We start from the raw sequence: 18653 nt of genomic DNA, 5'->3' as shown, positions 1-18653 counted from the left end.
CCTGATGATTTACGAGAACTGGGTAATGAAAAACAGATGGCTTAACAGCCATGAACTGGGGTTTATAATACTTTTCTTGTTTATGGAAAAAAATGAATAATTTTGCCCTTTTTCTTTTAAGGGAGAAGAAATTTTTTTGGATATTTTTGAAGATGAATATAGGAAAATGACAGTAAGTGACTAGTCAAAGTAACCAACTGTATGAAAAAATGTACATATGTTACAATATTGGCTGATTTCCTTTAAAGTTTAGCAGTTGTGTAACAAACGAGAACTTTGTTTACTTTCTTACAGTGTTAAAGATTAGTAGAGGAATTTAGTTTTCTCTTTGTTAACCCTATAGGAAATTTAATTTGTTCTTGGTGCTGCTGATGTTGTAGATTATATCCTATTACTGAGAGTAGTTTTTTGGAAGTAGGACTGTTAGAAATGCTCACGGGAAATAAATGCATTTTTTCCCCAAAATGCTAAGGGTATGCTGATTCTTGAGACTAGCTACCTTAAATGTCCTTCTGTTTCTTCACACTCCCTCCCTTATCTGCTATTTTTGAAACCTTGTATCCTGGAAACTTCTATTGAGCTTGAAACTTCATTGATTGCTACAAGTGACACCACTTAGACTGTTACATTAAAGGGAGAAAACATGTACCTGAGAGAAACCCCATTCCTCCCTAAAAAACATCTGCTTCTCTTCAACATCTCTGTCCTTCCCCAGTACTTAGAGTGATAAGAGAAAAAAATGGTTAAGAGCTTGGGGTAATATGCCAGGACCTGGGTGGGTAGACCATCATGGACGCCTTTCTCTCACTCTGCCCCTCAAAGTACCCTCCATATTCTGGGAGCACCCTCATTTCACTCCTTACTCTGCTATACTCCCTATCTCCTTTCCTTTCAAATTCTTGCCCAACCGTACTTATTCCATTCAGTGTTTCCATTAAGTGACATAGCCTTCTTTTAAGTTAAACATGCCAAATAAAGGACCTGTTGCTTTGCATTGCTGTCTTATCTGGTTCTTCTGAGGAGTCCCTTTAAGTTCCGAAAACATTCTACCTCACCAACTATATTGACTGTATATTTATAGGCATTGGTGTTATTGTGACATCATTATTCATAATATCCCTCTAGAGCAGTTTTGAGTACTGCCTCATACTTTTTCATAGAGCTATTTTAAGAAAAAGTGTAAATTAGCATAACTCATTTTCTGAAATGAGCTACTCTGGAGATGCGGCAACTTGTTCCATGTCATCTTAATAATGATGTATATGTTTGTGTATTTCTGCTCACTGTTTTCATTGATGGTCACAGTCAGCTCACTGTTCCTTCTAATCCCTTAGAGAAATTTTACTGTTATATACCTGGCCATTAATCAAAGTGAATTGTATTTAGTGGTTTTTTGCCATTTTATCTTATCCTATGACAGTCCCTTCTCTAACGAAATTCTGCCAACCTGTTTTACTTTTTGAAAACTTGAGGCTTATTCCTTTGATGAACATTTAAATGCTACTGTAATTATGGGGTTGTCTGCTCTTAGATGCATTACAATAGGCTTCAGTTTTTCCTACAATCAATTAAATATTTATTGAGTACCCACTGTTTGCTCAGGTTAGTGATAGGTATTTTGGGGGGATACAGTGGAGATATGGACTCTAAAAAGACGATTCTCAAATCTATATATTATCTCCTTAAGTCTTCCCTGAACTCCAGTCCCACATTTTCATCTGTGTGCTAGATATATCTTCCTGAATGTCCTGACAGCACCTCAAACTCATGATGAAATCAAATTTATCTTTCTTCCTAACTTCCCTGTTTCTATTGATATTGTTTCTTCCCATAACCTGATTCAAAACTTTGGGGTCACTTTGGAATGATGTTACTTCTTCCCTAGCCCAAGATGTGAACTAGCCAGTCATTTGTCAGATTCTATGAGTTCTGCCTCCAAAATATCTCTTGCATCTGCCCCTTCTCTGCTCAGTCTGCCACCATTTCTAACCCTAAATCAAGCCTTATTTTTTCCCTTCTAAAATACTGTAATAATCACTGAACTGGTTTCCATGCTTCCAGTATGTCACCTCCAGTCCATTTTGTTACACAGTATCCAAGTTGATCTTCATAATGTGAGCTATTTTGTATCTCTTTCCTGGGTTGCTATGACAAGAGAATTCATCTCTGAATGCCCGGCCTACTGGTGATGAGCTTCTCCATTCCTGGCTATGGTCTTTGGAAAGCAGAAATAGTTTCATATTGGGATTGTACTCAATGCCTTTTTAACTTGGTGTAAAACCTGCCAGAGCCATCATTCTTCTGGCATCATAACCTTTGAGAAGCCAGGGTCACCTCATCATGAAGAGATCTCAGAATAGGACAGCCATTGTGTGCCATTGGTATTCTTGTGATGTCAAAAGAAATTGAGGAAGCTCTTGAACATACTGAGAAAATTAGGGGAGGACCTAAACAAGCGTTACTCACAAGATCAGTAGACATTGATAGGTTATGATCGGCATTGTTGGAGTAAACATTCACATCAGTGAGGTCACAGAGCCTATCTGAATACAATGCATGGGTTTGACAGTCACTCTTCTGATTCAAAACAGAACAACTGCAGCCACTTCCCATTGCCTATATGACAGAATACAAACTCTACAGCTAGACATTTGGGATTCTTTGCAATTTGACTTCCACCTACATGACTTGCCCTGTATCATATTGTTCTTCATGTACCTTATCTTCTCACCAAGCTGGGCTACTAGCCCTTTACCTGAGTCATCCTGGATTCTTCAGATATTGATCCCCATGTATGGAAAGTTCTCCCACCACGTAACCACCTATTATAATCCTTATAATGAAATAGCCACTTCTCCATTAAGCTGTCCTTCATCCCTTTAACTGAGAGGGATCTCTTCTTCCTTAAATTTTCTTGTCATGTTCTACCTGTTATCATATTTATGTACATGTTGTACCTGACTTCTATTAGATTTAAGCTTCTTGAAGACAGGATTTCACTTTATTTCTGTATTCCCTCATGAAACACAGTGCCTTACAAACTGCAAAAAGCATTTAATCAAAAGTGTTTCAAGTTGAAATTTTTAATCTAACATGCCCACAGCTTTTTAGTAGTCAGTTATTTGGTAATTTTGAACCTCAGAAGAAAGCCTCACCAGGAAAATTAAAAAAAAAAATTCTGATTTGGGGTGAAGGAGATGGAGGGAATTTATTAAGTACCTACTGTGCTAAGTGTTTTACAAGTACTATCTCATTTAATGCTCACAACAACCTGGGGGGGGGGGCGGTGCTATTTGTTGCCATTATACAGTTGAGAAAAATGAAGCAGATAGAGGTTAAGTGAGTTGCCTAGGGTCACACCGATAGGAAGTGTCTGAGACTGTATTTGAACTAAGATGTCTTCCTGACTCCAAGCCCAGCACTCTACCCACTGTATTACATAGCTCTAAAGTGATTTCCTCAAAGCCCCAACAAAGCCCAAGTATTTTACTTTGGACCTCTCCCTCAGAACCTTGTTGTTGAATGCAGAACTCTTCTTTACTATACAGCTCTTGATGAGCTAGCTTATCTGGTCTTTCCAGCACATAGTTAATTAGAATAGAGTGGAATGAGGAGGATATAGGAAAGGAAGCACAGGGTATTTTCTACAGGTTGTCAGTGACAGTAGAAAAAAGCATAGCTGGCATTCTGACATTTAGGGAAGAATCAAGATAAAAATTAAAAGCAGAACTGTGTTACTGCACAGGATAGTAACAGCCTTCAGAATGATAACCACAAGTCATCAAAGGTTAAATTATACTTTGTAATATTTGCTTAAAAGAGGGCAGGGAATGTACAAAAAAGGCTCTCTGCCCTTAAGTAACGTAGAATCTATTAGGGTAGCACTCAAATGGAACAATTAAACACTAATTCTATGGTGCTGGATGCAGTAAGGGTTCAGAGAAAGGCAAGGCCTGGGTGGGTTAAAACTGTTGTCAAAGGCTTCATGGGGAAGATAGGGCTTGAGGAGGACCCTGATGGTTGGATAAGGTCTAGGTAGAGAGAAAGAAAAGGGCAGTTTAGGTTAGGAGAATGACATGGAGAAGCCAGGGCCAGGAGAAAGGTGAGCTTCTGGAGAAGATGGAACTTTTTTCTGACTGTCATAATGGGGGGTGCTGAGGTGAAGATTTTACGTGTTTGTGTGGATAGGGTAGGGAGATGGCAAATAGGCAGTAGATTATCTTTACAATTGAATAGGATATTCTTTATTGAGTTGTATCGAGGCATCATTTATTGAATTTTGGTTTTATCTGAGACATTTAATTTGTATTATTTAATATAGTAAGACCTGCATAATTTGCCAAGCAGCCTCTTCCATGTTTAACTTGAATTTCTCTTTAATAGATGAAGCCCATGAATGTGGAATATTTAATGATGGATGCCTCTATCTTGCTACCTCCAACTGGAACACCTCTAACGGGGATTGACTTTGTAAAGCGATTGCCATGTGGTGATGTGGAAAGAACCCGTAGAGTGAGTATACTTTAATTTTTCTCCCCAAAATTCAATTACACAGAGTAGCTTTTGAGTATGAGGTGGAAAGTAGGCAGCTAGCTGTTGCTGTGCCTCAGGAAGATCTGAGTTCAAATCCAACCTCATATACTTGCTAACTCTATGACCCTGGACAAGTCACTTAACTTCCATCTGTTTCAGTTTCTTCAGTTGTAAAATAGAGATCATAACAAATTGCAAAGAATCCCAAATGTTTAGCTGTAGAGTTTGTATTCTGTCATACAGGCAATGGGAAGTGGCTGCAGTTGTTCTGTTTTGAATCAGAAGCATGACTGTCAAACCCATGCATTGTATTCAGATAGTACCTAACTCATACAGTTGTTGTGAGGATCAAATGAGATATTTGTAAAGCACTTAGCATAGTACCAGATACATAGTAGGTGCTCAATAAATTCTTGTTCCCTCCAGTTCTCTACATTTGTTGTGATACTGTGAGAAGATAACACAAATTACTCATTAGGCAATCTAAACTTTCTATAGAATGATTAAGCTATGCGTTCAGATTTGAATTTATTTCCTTTGGCACTGAGTATTAATTAAAAGAAGGGTTGACTTGGCTAATCTAAAATAAAGCACAGAACTTATGAACTAATGTATAGTTAAGTGAATAGAACCAGGAGAAGGTTGTGCACAGTGACAACAGTACTGTTCCATGAAGAACTGTGAATGACTTAACTATTCTCAGCAATACAATGATCCAAGACAATCCCAAAGGACTAATGATAAAGCATACTATCCACCTCCAAAGAAAGAACTGATATTGATGGAACAGATTGAAGCATGCTATTTTTTATTTTCTTTCTTTTTTTCCTTTTATTCAAGTCTTCTTATAAAAAATGACTTAATATGGTAATGTTTTACATAATTGCACATGTATAACCTATATCTGATTGCTTACTGCCTCAGTGAGGGGGGAGAGGAGGGAATGAAGGAGGGATAGAATTTGGAACTCAAAACTTTAAATAAAAATGTTTATGAAAAATAAAATAAAACTGAGCAGTGTGGGAAATAAGGGGTAAGTGAGTACCTAGTGTCAAATAAAGTACAAATGAATTCTGTCCTCCTTGATGATTTGTTGGTAAGAAATCTATTTAGTCTTGGTTTAAGCACAGTCATAAATCATTGTGATTCATGTTTGTCTGCAAGAGAAAATGTGTAAGGAAGTAGATTAATTCCTAGAACACTCTGTAAAGTATTCTTTCCTTATCAGCACTTATTCTAAAGCATTTGGTTTAGGAAACTGACGTTATACTGTTCATGTTATTTTATCTTACTTTTTAAAATCATGGTTTCTTTTCTTAGAAAGCACTCAAATCTTTTCCTAGAAAATCATTCCATGGAGGCAATTAATATTAATGGATGTTTTAGAGAAATTCATTGAAGTAAGCACCTGTCATCAGGGTGCATGTTTCTTTTAACTTAAGTTTATACACATACACACACATATAACACCATAGAGTCATTGGTAGTTTAATTATTGTTTTCTAAAAGTCCTTAAAGTAATAGCTCTTTCCTAAGTATTCAACAAAAGAAAGCTGTATGCTATCCTCATTGTTTCTTTCTCATCATGTGGAGCACAGTATTTTCTCATTTTCCCATCGCCTATAATTCTATTATCTACTACTTCTCTAAGTTGTGAAAGTAACATTTTATTTGTTTTGTTTTGTTTTTGTTTTTTTAGTGAGGCAATTGGGGTTAAGTGACTTGCCCAGGGTCACACAGCTAGTTAGTGTTAAGTGTCTGAGGCCGGATTTGAACTCAGGTACTCCTGACTCCAGGGCCAGTGCTCTATCCACTGCACCACCTAGCTGCCCCAGAAGTAACATTTTAAAAAATTCTTTCTTGCTATATCTACCTTCGCTATTGTCTAACCAAACCCACAAATCTCAACACAGGATCCAGCCCTTTTAAGAACTTCTGCTTGTGTACATGTCTTTTGATCTACTTTGAATGAGCCCTTTAGAGGTCTGCAGTGTTTAAAAAATAACCTGGTAGAGTTGATTTCATTTCAGTCAGACTTCAGTTTAGGTAATACAGAATCCATTTGGCATTGAATGACTGCTTCTCATCTAAGGTAGTATTTCAATGTCTCAGTTGATTTTTCATATTTTACTCACTGAAAGTTTTTTGAAGTTTGAGGGGCTGACTTTAAACTTTGTTGATCTCCACTGCCTTAACATCCAGCAAACAGGGAAGTAATAGGAAAATATTATCACCTTTACAAAAAGTTACCTTGTATAGTAGCATCACCTGCTTTTGACCAGAAAGGTTCGGGAAATCATGGACATTTAGGAATGCTACTCTGAGTTGAATTCTTTGAAACCTCCTTTTAATTTATACATAACAACTTTCTCCTCAATATTTGCCCAAGCATCCTTTGTTTAAACAAAATCCTTTACTGGAGGACCCAGCTAGAACAGATCCTGTTGGACCCTTTCCTTCCCATATTCCTGCCAATGATTCCTCCCTACTCAAGGGTCATGGGCCAGGCCCTCCAGTGTGCCCACCCAAAGCAGACATAGCCTTTCACACTACTACAGTCCTGGTAAGATATTGGTTATCCTTCTCTGCCTTGACACTGCACCTTCCATTCTATAAGACCTTCCCATTTGTCCTGTTGGTATATCCTAGAGGATCCCTGGCATTGTCATCTGATCTGCTTTTGCACCCTAAGGACCACAGAGCCTTGCTCTTTGCCCTTCAGTGAGACTCTCCTTTATAAGTTTCCCTTAATAAGAATTTGAGCCAGGGGTGGTGATTTTGAATTTTTATTTGTATATATATATATATATATATATATATTGGATATTTAACAGATGCTTTTTCATTCATGCATTCAAAAAGCAGCATATTAACATTACTTAGGAGTCTGATAGTTCATCTTTGTCACTTAGCCATTCACTAGATGACCACAACATATTTGACTATTTTTAAAAAGAAGCAGGTTTTTGTTGTTGTTGTTGAATAGGTTTTTGTATCAGAAACCATGGGGGAGTGAAAAGACAACCCTAGCATTAGAGGACATAGTGGGGAGAGAGAGCAAGGAAGAGAAAAGGATGAGATTTCCCAGATATTCAGGAAAATAGACATTGGAGTTACCTAATATCTAACTACCTCCTGTTGTGGTGTTCTAAAGTATACCATTAGGGGGCAGCCAGGTGGCGCAGTGGATAAAGCACCAGCCCTGGATTCAAGAGGACCTGAGTTCAAATCCAGCCTCAGACACTTGGAACCTACTAGCTGTGTGACCCTGGGCAAGTCACTTAACCCCCATTGCCCCGCAAAAAAAAAACCAACAAAAACTAAACTAAACTAAAGTATACCATTAGATCTGCAAGTCCCTCCTCTCCAAAGTTCGAGTCAGTTATAAACTCCTCAAAGGTCCATGCTTCCTATTTCTTTTGTATCCTCACAGCTTTCTTTCTCAGAATAGAATACCTAGTAAATGATTTATTCTTGAGTGCTTTTATATCAAGTGTCTAGAGAGTTACATAAACCTTGGGGTTCTTCTGTATCACCATTTGGGGGAACTATAAAATATTTAAAAGTCACAATCTGTTCCCAGAGGGAACACTCAAGTGAAATGCAGTAGGATGATTTTGGTTGTGAAGAGGCAGCATTGATTTTTTAAAATTTTTATTTTTTTATTCTGAACTTGAACACCAAAACGATATCATTCCCATATATACAACAGAACACAAAAAGAGGATTGTGCATGAAACTTAGTCTCCATTTCATACCCCTTGCTCTTAAGAAAAAAAAGTATATAATAATTTCCATGGGTTACTTTCAAGACTGACCTCCTTTTCTGTGCTTCCTTGTGAACTTTCTCCTGTTCTTTACATTTAAAAAAAAAAGTTTCAGTGGCCCTCTTTTTTATTTTCTATATTAGTATTGCTAAACCTTTTCTTCCCCTTGTCCTACCTAATGAATAACGTGGCGGAGGTGGGGGACTCTGTTAACAAATAGATATAATCAAACAAAACAAATCCACACAGTGATTATGGCTCACAAATGTCTCTTACTGTACTTTGAATCCATCACTTCTCTGTCAAGTAGTGGCTAAGTGCTTCATCACATGTCTCCTAGAGACTTTGACCAGAGTACTTAAGTCCTTCAGAATTGTTTTTCTTTAGCCTTGTTGTCAACATGTAAGCTGTTCTCTTTTTGTTCACTTCACTGCATCAATTCTTACTCCCCAGGATTCTTTGAAATTATTTTTTTTTATAATTTCTTGTGGTGAAATAACACTCCATTACATCTATATACACCACATTTTATGTAGCTGTTCCTCAACTGATAGTCACTTCCTTGCCTTCCAGTTCTTTACTTTTTTTTAAAAAATTCCTCCTTTCAGCATCTGGAAGTTGGTTGTCTTTGCAACTGTTCTCTTTTGGTACTATCATCTATCTTAACTCCCCCTCTCTTTGTCCTCACTTTTTTTCCTTATTGAGTTTGATGTCTTTCTACATTAAACTGTGTGTGTACAAACCTGTGCACATAACATACACACTTGATGCATGTCTGTGTGTTTTTGTTCAACTCTTCTTTGGTTCATCTGATGCCTACTTTCCTTAAAAGTCCTTAAATGCAGATAAATTTGAAGGATATGAACAATTCTAAAAAAGTTGCATATAATTAACTACTGTATGAAAAAATTCTCCAATTCACTATTAACAAGAGAAATACAGATCAAAACAGCACTTAGAATTTACCTCATACCCAGCAAATTGGCAAAGATAAGAAAAAGTGGGAGTAATCAGTGCCATAGGGATTATGGAAAGATAAACACATTAATGCATTGTTGGAAGGCCTATGAATTAGTACAACCATTTTGGAATTATGCAAATAAAGAGGTAAAAATGTCCATAACCTTTGACCTAGTGATTCTACTAGGTTTATACCTCAAGGAGGCCATTGATTTTTTTTTTTTATAATTAGTCAATTTTTTTTCAGGGATTTATTATATCTCCTTCCTACTATCTCCCAAAGTCTACCAACCCCTCTCTCTCCCCCCCAAAATAAATAAAAACCTGTCAAAACAAATAAACATGGTCTAGCAAGACAAATTTGCATGTTGGCCATGTCCAAAAATGTATGTCTCATTCTGCATTTTAAATCCATCACCTCTTTGGCAGAAGGAAAACGTCATTTTCATTTTCAGTTCTCTGGACTCAGTTTATCTTTGCATTGATTAGAGTTTCAGTCTTTTCAGTTTTTCAAGAGGTCATTTCTGAAAGGAAAGTCTCTGTATTCATGAAAATATTTATTTTTTAGAGTAGCAAAGAACTGGAAGCAAAGTAGAAGGCCATCCATTGGGGAATAGATAAACAAATTAAAATATATCAATATAATAAAATATTACTGTACTGTAAAAAAACCAAACAACAAATATCAATATTTAGAAGCATAAAAACACCTATATGAACTGGTAGAAAGTGAAGTAAGCAGAGCCAAGAAAACAATATACAAAAGAAAGAACAAATACCACAAAACAATTGAAGATTAAATATTTTTAAATTCTAAAGAACAGGGGTGGCTAGGTGGCACAGTGGATAGAACACCAGCCCTGGAATCAGGAATACCTGAGTTCAAACCCAGCCTCAGACACTTAACACTTACTAGCTGTGTGACCTTGGGCAAGTCACTTAACTCCAATTGCCTCACTAAAAAAAAAAAAATTATAAAGAACAACCTTGACCCTGAAGAAGACAGCTGTCTCTACTTCTTTGCAGAGGTCAGAGGTTCATTGATCTGGAATATTTCATATATATTATGAGATTTCTTTTGCTCTATTGATCAATATTGCTTTCTTCTCTCCCTTTAAAAATTATTTGTTATATGATATGACTGTGTGAGAGAAGAGTGAGTGGGATAAGGGGGAAATTTAGACTACATGAAAACAAAAGATAACATAAAAAAATGTTTTTTTAATTTTTTAATAATTATTTTTTTAAAAAAGAAAGTCTTCTTTTGCATTAAAGATCCCTTTTTTTCCCCTGTAGGATTATACTCAGCTTTGCCGGGTAAGTTGTTCTTGGTTATAAACCCATATCTTTTGTCTTTGGGAATACTGTATTACAAGCTGTCCTTTTATCTATGGTAAAAGCTGCCAGGTCTTGTTGATCTTCTCTGTTAGACTTTGGTACTTGAACTGCTTCTTTCTGGATGCTTGTAGTACTTTTTTCTTTGACATGGGATCTCTGATTTTAGCTATCCAATTTCTGGGACTATTCTTTTTGGGGCTTTCTTCAATGGATTCTTTCTGTCTTTACTGTGCTCCCTGGTTCTAATATTTCTTTCTATTTCATGGAGTCATTGATGTTTGTTTTATCTATTTTAATTTTCAGGGAGTTCATTACTTGGGTAAAGTTTACCACTTACTCTTTTAGAACTATTCTACACCCAATTTTTAGCCTTTATTTTATTCTATTTTTTTATATTCTATATTTCTTCCCTTTGGAGTCTGTTTTCAGTTTGAAATAATTCCTAGGTTGGATTTTGGCTATCTTTGGATCTTTATAGTGGTGGGAAGGGTTTTTCCCCCAGGCAAAAAACACCCTAATGCATTGTTAGTGGAGCTGTGAATTAGTACAGCTATTTTGGAAAACATGTTGGAATTATGTAAATTTGATCCTGACATTTTGCTACTAGGCTAATACCCCAAGGAAGCTAATAATTAGTTAATTTTTTCAGGCATTTATTATCTCTCCCTCCCACTCCAGACTTAGTTCCTGAACTGGAGCTTTGTGCAAGGCCCAGGCTTCTCCTCTGTTGCACTTTTGGGTGTGCTGGTTGGCTCTGCTTGGTCTTGGCCAGAATGACCTGAATTTCTATGCTGACTGCACTTTGAAGTTCAGAGCATTGAATTTTCAGAGCCCTTTATGATATCTCTTCTAAACATTGCTGCCCAACATAGGTTGTTGCAGCTTTTAGTGGCTTCCATGGTCCTTGCTGTGGGTTTCTGATGATACTGGGGCTCTGAAATTGTTGCCTCCAGCACACAGAGGCCTTCTAGCTTAATTCATCCCTAGAATCATACTTTAAGTTGAGCATTTTTATTTCTCTAGGCCAACAATGATTTTATCTACAGCCTTCTTTCTTATTGCCTTTGGACTTCTGACTGGCTTTTTGTGCAATTCTAAGGTGAAATAAATCATTTACTGTAGTTTATCATTGGATTTTTTATGATTATTCAACCTGTTGTGAGTTTCAAATATTTGTTAGAGTAGATGTGGGGCAGCTGATCTACCTGCCTCTATTTGGGTAGCACCCAAATTCCTCCTCAGAGTTGGACCAAAAAAACAACCAAAAGCCCACAGACAATAAAGGAGGGGGCTGCTAATGAAGTTAATATTGGCCCAGGGAAGCAAAACAGTTATCTCAGAGTGTGATTTCAGGGACTACTGTAGCCTAAAGAATACTGTATGTCTAGAGGCAACAAGTCAGGAAGTAGGAAGGAGATAGATAAGATAGAAGGTTAATGAACTAAGTTTTTTGGTTGTTGGTGGTGTTCCTTCAAGTAAATAAACATTTATTAAGTGCCTACTATGTGCCAACCACTCTGCTAAATATTGAAGCAAAGAAAGGTGAAAATAGTTCCTGCCTTCAAGGAGCATACATTCTTTTTTGTTTTCATTTTTTTAAATTTCGAGTTCCAAATTCTCTCTTCCTCTTCCCCTTCCCCCACCCATTGAGAAGGCAAGAAATGTGATTTCAGTTATACAAATGAAGTCATGAAAAACATATTGGCCATGTTCGGGAAAGAAAAGCAAGAAAAATAAAGAAAGTTTAAAAAGTATGCTTCAGTCTGCAGTCAGAATTAATCAATTCTCTCTATAAAGTTGGATAGCATCTTTCATTGTGGTTCCTTTGGAATTGTCATGTATTGTCTTGCTCAAAGTAGCTAAGACTTTCACCACTGGCCATCATTGCAGTGCTAATGAACTCAGTTTAGAAAAGTTTCATTTTATTGTTTAAATAACAAAATTAAATTATTGGAATATTTCCATAGTATTCCTCATTCTTTTTGCTTTTCCAAGGCTTTTTAAAATATGGCAAACATTCCTAGTAAGTTAAAATCTCCTAGTAAATGTCAGGATGCCTTGGAAGAATGTGCTTTGAGTTAGAGCCAAAGGGAGTATATGTGTTTACTGCTTGATTATGGATTTATTTTGTTTATTCGTGTTTGAATTTTTTTGCATATTCAAAGGACATTGCAGATGGTTGTCAAAGAACTATTGAAGTCTAGTTATATTTACTTAGTAGAATTGCTATAACTTTTAGGAAGTCAACTATTGTAAACATCAAATGAGTTTTTAAAGTATCAACAAAGATTTTTTTTTTACATCTGGCAACACCCTTTCAATATAAAAATACTTTTTAACATTAAAAAAAATTAATGAAAAATCTTTCATCTTTCACCTCTTCTCCACACCCATTGAAAAAAAGACAGAGACAAATTCCTTCATTAACCCTGCCAAAAAATAATATGTCTTAATCCATCATTTCTCTGTCAGGAGGTGGGTGGCATGTTTCATGAGTCCCTTAAAATTATAGTTGATCATTTCATTAATTAGAGCTCTTAAGTCTTTCAAAGTTGTTTCTCTTCCATGTTGTATAAATTGTTATTGTATAAATTGTTCTATTGATTCTATTCACTTTATTCTTCATCAATTCATACTAATCTTCCCAGGTTTCTCTAAAACTGGCCTCGTCATCATTTCCTTTTCTTTTCTTTTCTTTTTCTTTTTTTTTTTCTTTTGGTGAGGCAGTTGGGGTTAAGTGACTTGCCCAGGGTCACACAGCTAGTAAGTGTCAAGTGTCTGAGGTCAGATTTGAATTCAGGTCCTCCTGCATCCAGGGCCAGTACTCTATCCACAGCACCACCTAGCTGCCCCGCCTTGTCATCATTTTCTTATAGCACACTAGTACTCTATCATATGGATATGCCATAATTTGTTCAGTCATTTTTTTCAGTTTTTGGATGCCTTTATTATTGGCACGGTGGATAGAGTTCTGGGCTTGGAATCAGGAAGACTCATCTTCCTGAGTTCAAATCTGGCCTCAGATACTTAATAGCCATGTGACCCTAAGCAAGTCACTTAATCCTGTTTGCCTCAGTTTCTTCATCTTTAAAATATCCTGGACAAAGAAATGGCACACTGTTCTAGTATCTTTGCCAAGAAAACCCCAAATGCAGTCACAAAGTGTCAGACACAACTGAAACAAGTGAACAACAACAACACCACCTTCTTTTCTGGTTCATAGCCACCACAAAAAGAGTGAATATAAATATTTTATAAATCTTTTTCCTCTTTCTTTTATCCCTTTGACTTATAGACCTAGTAGTAATCCAAGGATATGCGCAGTTTAGTGACTTTGGGGGGATAATTCCAACTTATTTTTCAGAATAGTTGAATGAGTTTACAACTCTACCAACAACACATTAATTTACATATTTCTCTAAGTCCTTCTATAATTTGACATTTTCCTTATTAGCAAATCAAATCTTAAAACACATTATCTGCCTCTCCCTGGTATTCATAAAAGTAAGATTATGACCCAAAGATCCAAGCTTTTGGAACAAAGACTCATTATTTAATAAAAACTGCTGGGAAAACTGGAAAACAGTATGGTATATCTCACACTGTATACTAAAATAAGGTCAAAATAAGTACATGATTTACACATAAAGGGTGATACTTATAAGCAAATCAAGAAAGCATGGAACAGTTTATCTGTCAGATTTATGGATAGAGGAAGAATTAAGGACCAATGAAGATATAGAGAGCAAAACAAAATATAAAATAGATAATATTGATTATATAAAATTTAAAAGTTTTTACACAAACAAAACTAATGTAACCAAGATTATAAGGGAAGCAGAAAACTGGGAAAGAAGTTTTGAAAGAAGTATCTCTGATAAAGGCCTCATTTCTCAAATATATAGAGAAGTGAGTCAAATTTATAAAAACACAAGTCATTCCCCAATTGATAAATGATCAGAGGATATAAACAGGCAGTTTTCAGACAAAGAAATCAAAACTATCTATAATCATATGAAAAAATGCTCTAGATCCCTATTAATCAGAGAATGCAAACTAAAACAACTCTGAGGTATCACCTCACACCTATCAGAGTGGCAAATATAACAAAAAAGGAGAATATTGGATGTTGAAGGGGATGTGAGAAAACTGAGATGCTAATCCACTGTTGGAGTTGTGAAAAGATCCAACCATTCTGGACAGCAATTTGGAAATATGCCCAAAGGGCTATCATACTGCATACCCTTCAATCCAGCAATACCACTGCTAGGTTTATATCCCAAAGACATCCCCCAAAAGAGAAAAAGACCAAATTATTTGTACAAAAATATTTATAGCAGCTCTTTTTGTGGTGGCTAAGAATTGGAAATCAAAGGAATGCCCATCTATTGGAGAATGACTAAACAGACTGTGGTATATGATGGTGATGGAATATTATTGTGCTCTAAGAAATGACAAACAGGATGATTTCAGAAAGGCTTGGAAAGACTCGTATGAACTGATGTATAGTGAAGTGAGCAGAACCAGGAGAACATTGTGCATAGTGACAGCAATATTGTTTGATGAAGAACTATGAATGACTTAACTATTCTCAGCAATACAATGATCCAAGATAATCCTAAAGGACTAATGATGAAACGTACTATCCACCTCCAAAGAAAGAACTGATACTGATTGAGCACAGACTGAAGCATGCTATTTTTTGCTTTCTTTCATTTTTTTTTCTTTTATTCAAGTTTTCTTATATAAAATGACTAATATGGTAATGTTTTACATAATTGCACATATATAACCTATATATGATTGCTTACTGCCTCAGGGAGGGGGGAAGGAAGGGAGGGATAGAATTTCAAACTCAAAACTTTAAATAAAATTTTTTATTATTTTAAAAATGTATACATAAAAAGTAATATTATGACTACCTTTATTTAGCATGTTTTTACTTTTTCTGTATTTCATAGTGAAACCTCTAATCCATTTTTCTTAATCATAATCATGAAGAATTGAAGATTTCCTTGGTAGAGGTAGTTATGGGGGTGGGGCGGTAACTAATTTAACAATGATTTTGATAGTAGGTTTTCTGTATTTAGACTTAGATCCTCAGTCCTCCCACACTGAATTTTCTAATCAGTGGAGTTCTTGTCATATTTTTAGAAATGGTACACATTAAAATTGATGTGTTTGGAAATTAGGCATATTTCTCAAGTGGGTCTCTCCATTAGTAACCATACACAATTGTAGAGTGCTTCATGGATGAAGAAACTAGAATCACTTATTAACATTTTGCCTTCATTGTTTAATTTGTAAATCATTAAACTTGGAAAATTTTAAGTTGTTAAATTTCCAAATTGGAGATTAATTTGGGCCTCAACACCTTCCAGAACTCTTTTTAAAATATTGTTTTATTTTTCCCCAATTGTATGTCTAGATCATTTTTAGCATTCATTTTTACAACATTTTGAGTGCCAGGTTTTTCTTCCTCCCTCTCTACCCTCCCCATTTCCTCAAATGGTAGGCAGTTTGATCTAGGTTATATACATGAGATTATGTAAAACATATTTCCTTATAAGTCACAGTTGTGAAAGAAGAATCAGATCAAAAGGGGGAAAATGGGAAAAAAAATAAAGTGAAAAAAGTATGCTTAGATCTGCATTCAGAGTCTATCAATTCTTTGTCTAGATGTGGTTATTATTTATCATCTTGGATCATTGTGTTGCTGAGAAAAGCTAAGTCATTCATAGTTGATCATCCTACAATGTTGTGGGTACTGTGTACAATGTTTTCCTGGTTCTGCTCATTTCACTTTACATCAGTTCATACAAGTCTTTCCAGGTTTTTCTGAAACTTGACTGCTCATCATTTCTTTTTTTTTTTTAATTTTTTTTGTTTTGTTTTTTAGTGAGGCAGTTGGGGTTAAGTGACTTGCCCAGGGTCACACAGCTAGTAAGTGTTAAGTGTCTGAGGCCGGATTTGAATTCAGGTACTCCTGACTCCAGGGCCGGTGCTCTATCCACTGCGCCACCTAGCTGCCCCTGCTCATCATTTCTTAATGTTCATTTTTTTTCCTTTTTCTGGGCAATGAGGATTAAGTGACTTGCTCAGGGTCACACAGCTAGTAAGTGTCAAGTATCTGAGGCCAAATTTGAACTCAGGTCCTCCTGAATCCAGGGCTCGTGCTTTATCCACTGTGCCACCTAGCTGCCCCCTGCTCATCATTTCTTATTGCACAATAGTATTCCATTACAGTCATATACCACAACTTGTTCCAATACTAACTCTTGTGGGTAACCCATCTAAGTATTTGCTTCTATAGGGATTTTACATAATAATCCATGTAAGTATTTGAGTCTGTAAGGATTTTCTTCACATTCAGTAATTTTGTTAATTTCATCTTTTTGTGTTGGAAATGAGCCAGAGTAGAGTAATAGAGAGCTGGCCTTGGAGTCAGAAATACTTGGATACAAGTCTTGCCTCTAGCACATACTGACTGTGTGACCCTAGGCAAGTGATTTAAACTTACCACACTAGGCAAATCTGTAAGAATACAAGGTACTGATCTGCATTGTTAGAAGTTGCTTGACCAGTTGGTATCCTGACATTTATGTTGGAAGAGAATAGAATCAAGAATGTAATGATTTCTCAGGCCTTGATTTAAAAAAAAAATTCTACCAAACATTTAAAGAACAATTAATTTTAATACTATATAAATTATTTGGAAAAATAGGCAAAGGAGTCCTACCAAATTCCTTTTATGACACAGATATGGTGCTGATACCTAAACCAGAAAGAGCTAAAACAGAAAAACTGTAGGCCAATTTCCCTCATGAATATTGATGCAAAACCTTTAATAAAATACAAGCAAGGAGATATAGCAATATATCACAAAGTTTGTTCACTATGACCAAGTGAGATTTACATCAGGAATGGAGGGTTGGTTCAGTATTATGAAAACTATCCACATAATTGGCCATTTCGATAACAAAACTAATAAAAACCATACGATTATCTCAATAGATTCAGCCTTTGACAAAATACAGCACTTATTCCTATTTTTAAAAAAGTCTAGAAAGTCTAGGAATAAATGGAGCTTTCCTTAAAGTGATAAGTAGTATTTATCTAAAGCTTATAGCAAGTATTATCTGTAATGGGGCTGTTAGAATCCTTTCCAGGTCAGGAGTGAAGCAAGGATGCCCAGTATCACCACTGTTATTCAATACTATACCAGAAATGCTAGTTATGGCAATAAAAGAAGAAAAAGAAATTGAAGTCATAGGCACTGAGGAAACAAAATTATCACTCTTTGCAGATAATATGATGGTATATGTGGAGAATCCTAGAGAATCAACTAAAAAAACTAGTTGAAATAATAACTTTAGCAAAGTTGCAGGACTTACAATAAACCCACATAAATCAGCATTTCTATATACTATCAACAAGTCCAGCAGCAAGAGATAAAGAAATTCCATTTAAAATAACTGTAGACAATATAAAATATTTGGGAGCCTACCTTCTGTGGCAAACCCAAGAACTATATGAACACAATTACAAAATACTTCTAACACGAAGTCAGATCTAAACAATTGAAAGAGTATTGTAGACTGAGACAATGTAATAAAAATTATAGTTCTCATTATATTAATATGCTAATTCAGTACCAGATCATACTCATCTGGAGGAATAAAAGGTCAAGAATATCAAAAGGATTAATGAAAAAAAATTGCGAAGGAAGGTGGACTAAGTAAGGGTACTAGATCTCAAACTGTATTTCAAAGCAGTAACCATCAAGACAATTAGGTACTGGCTAAGAAATATAGTGGTGGGGGGCAGCTAGGTAGTACAGTGGATAGAGCACCAGCCCTGGAGTCAGGAGTACCTGAGTTCAAATCTGGCCTCAGACACAACACTAGCTGTATGACACTGGGCAAGTCACTTAACCCCAATTGCCTCACTAAAAAAGAAAGAAAGAAAGAAATATAGTGGTGGATCAGTGGCATAGATTATGGTGACCATAGTAATGTAGTATTTGATAAACACAATGACTTTTGGGACAAGAAC

General features: G+C 35.9%; 1 protein-coding gene across 7 annotated transcripts in view; it reads left to right on the top strand.

The window, feature by feature from the left end:
- The window catches only part of CLEC16A (C-type lectin domain containing 16A), a 235123-nt gene that overhangs the window by 90760 nt on the left and 125710 nt on the right, over nt 1-18653 (top strand). For all 7 annotated transcript variants that reach the window (XM_043972793.1, XM_043972785.1, XM_043972809.1 and 4 more), the window contains exons 16-17: nt 122-172; nt 4384-4512. In XM_043972793.1, coding sequence (XP_043828728.1) covers nt 122-172; nt 4384-4512 — 180 coding nt within the window. The remainder of the gene's footprint in view (nt 1-121; nt 173-4383; nt 4513-18653) is intronic.

This window comes from Dromiciops gliroides, chromosome 1 (assembly GCF_019393635.1).
Source record: "Dromiciops gliroides isolate mDroGli1 chromosome 1, mDroGli1.pri, whole genome shotgun sequence".
NCBI lineage: Eukaryota > Metazoa > Chordata > Mammalia > Microbiotheria > Microbiotheriidae > Dromiciops > Dromiciops gliroides.
Note: the sequence above shows the minus strand (reverse complement) of the source record. Positions and strands in the feature narration are given on the sequence as shown.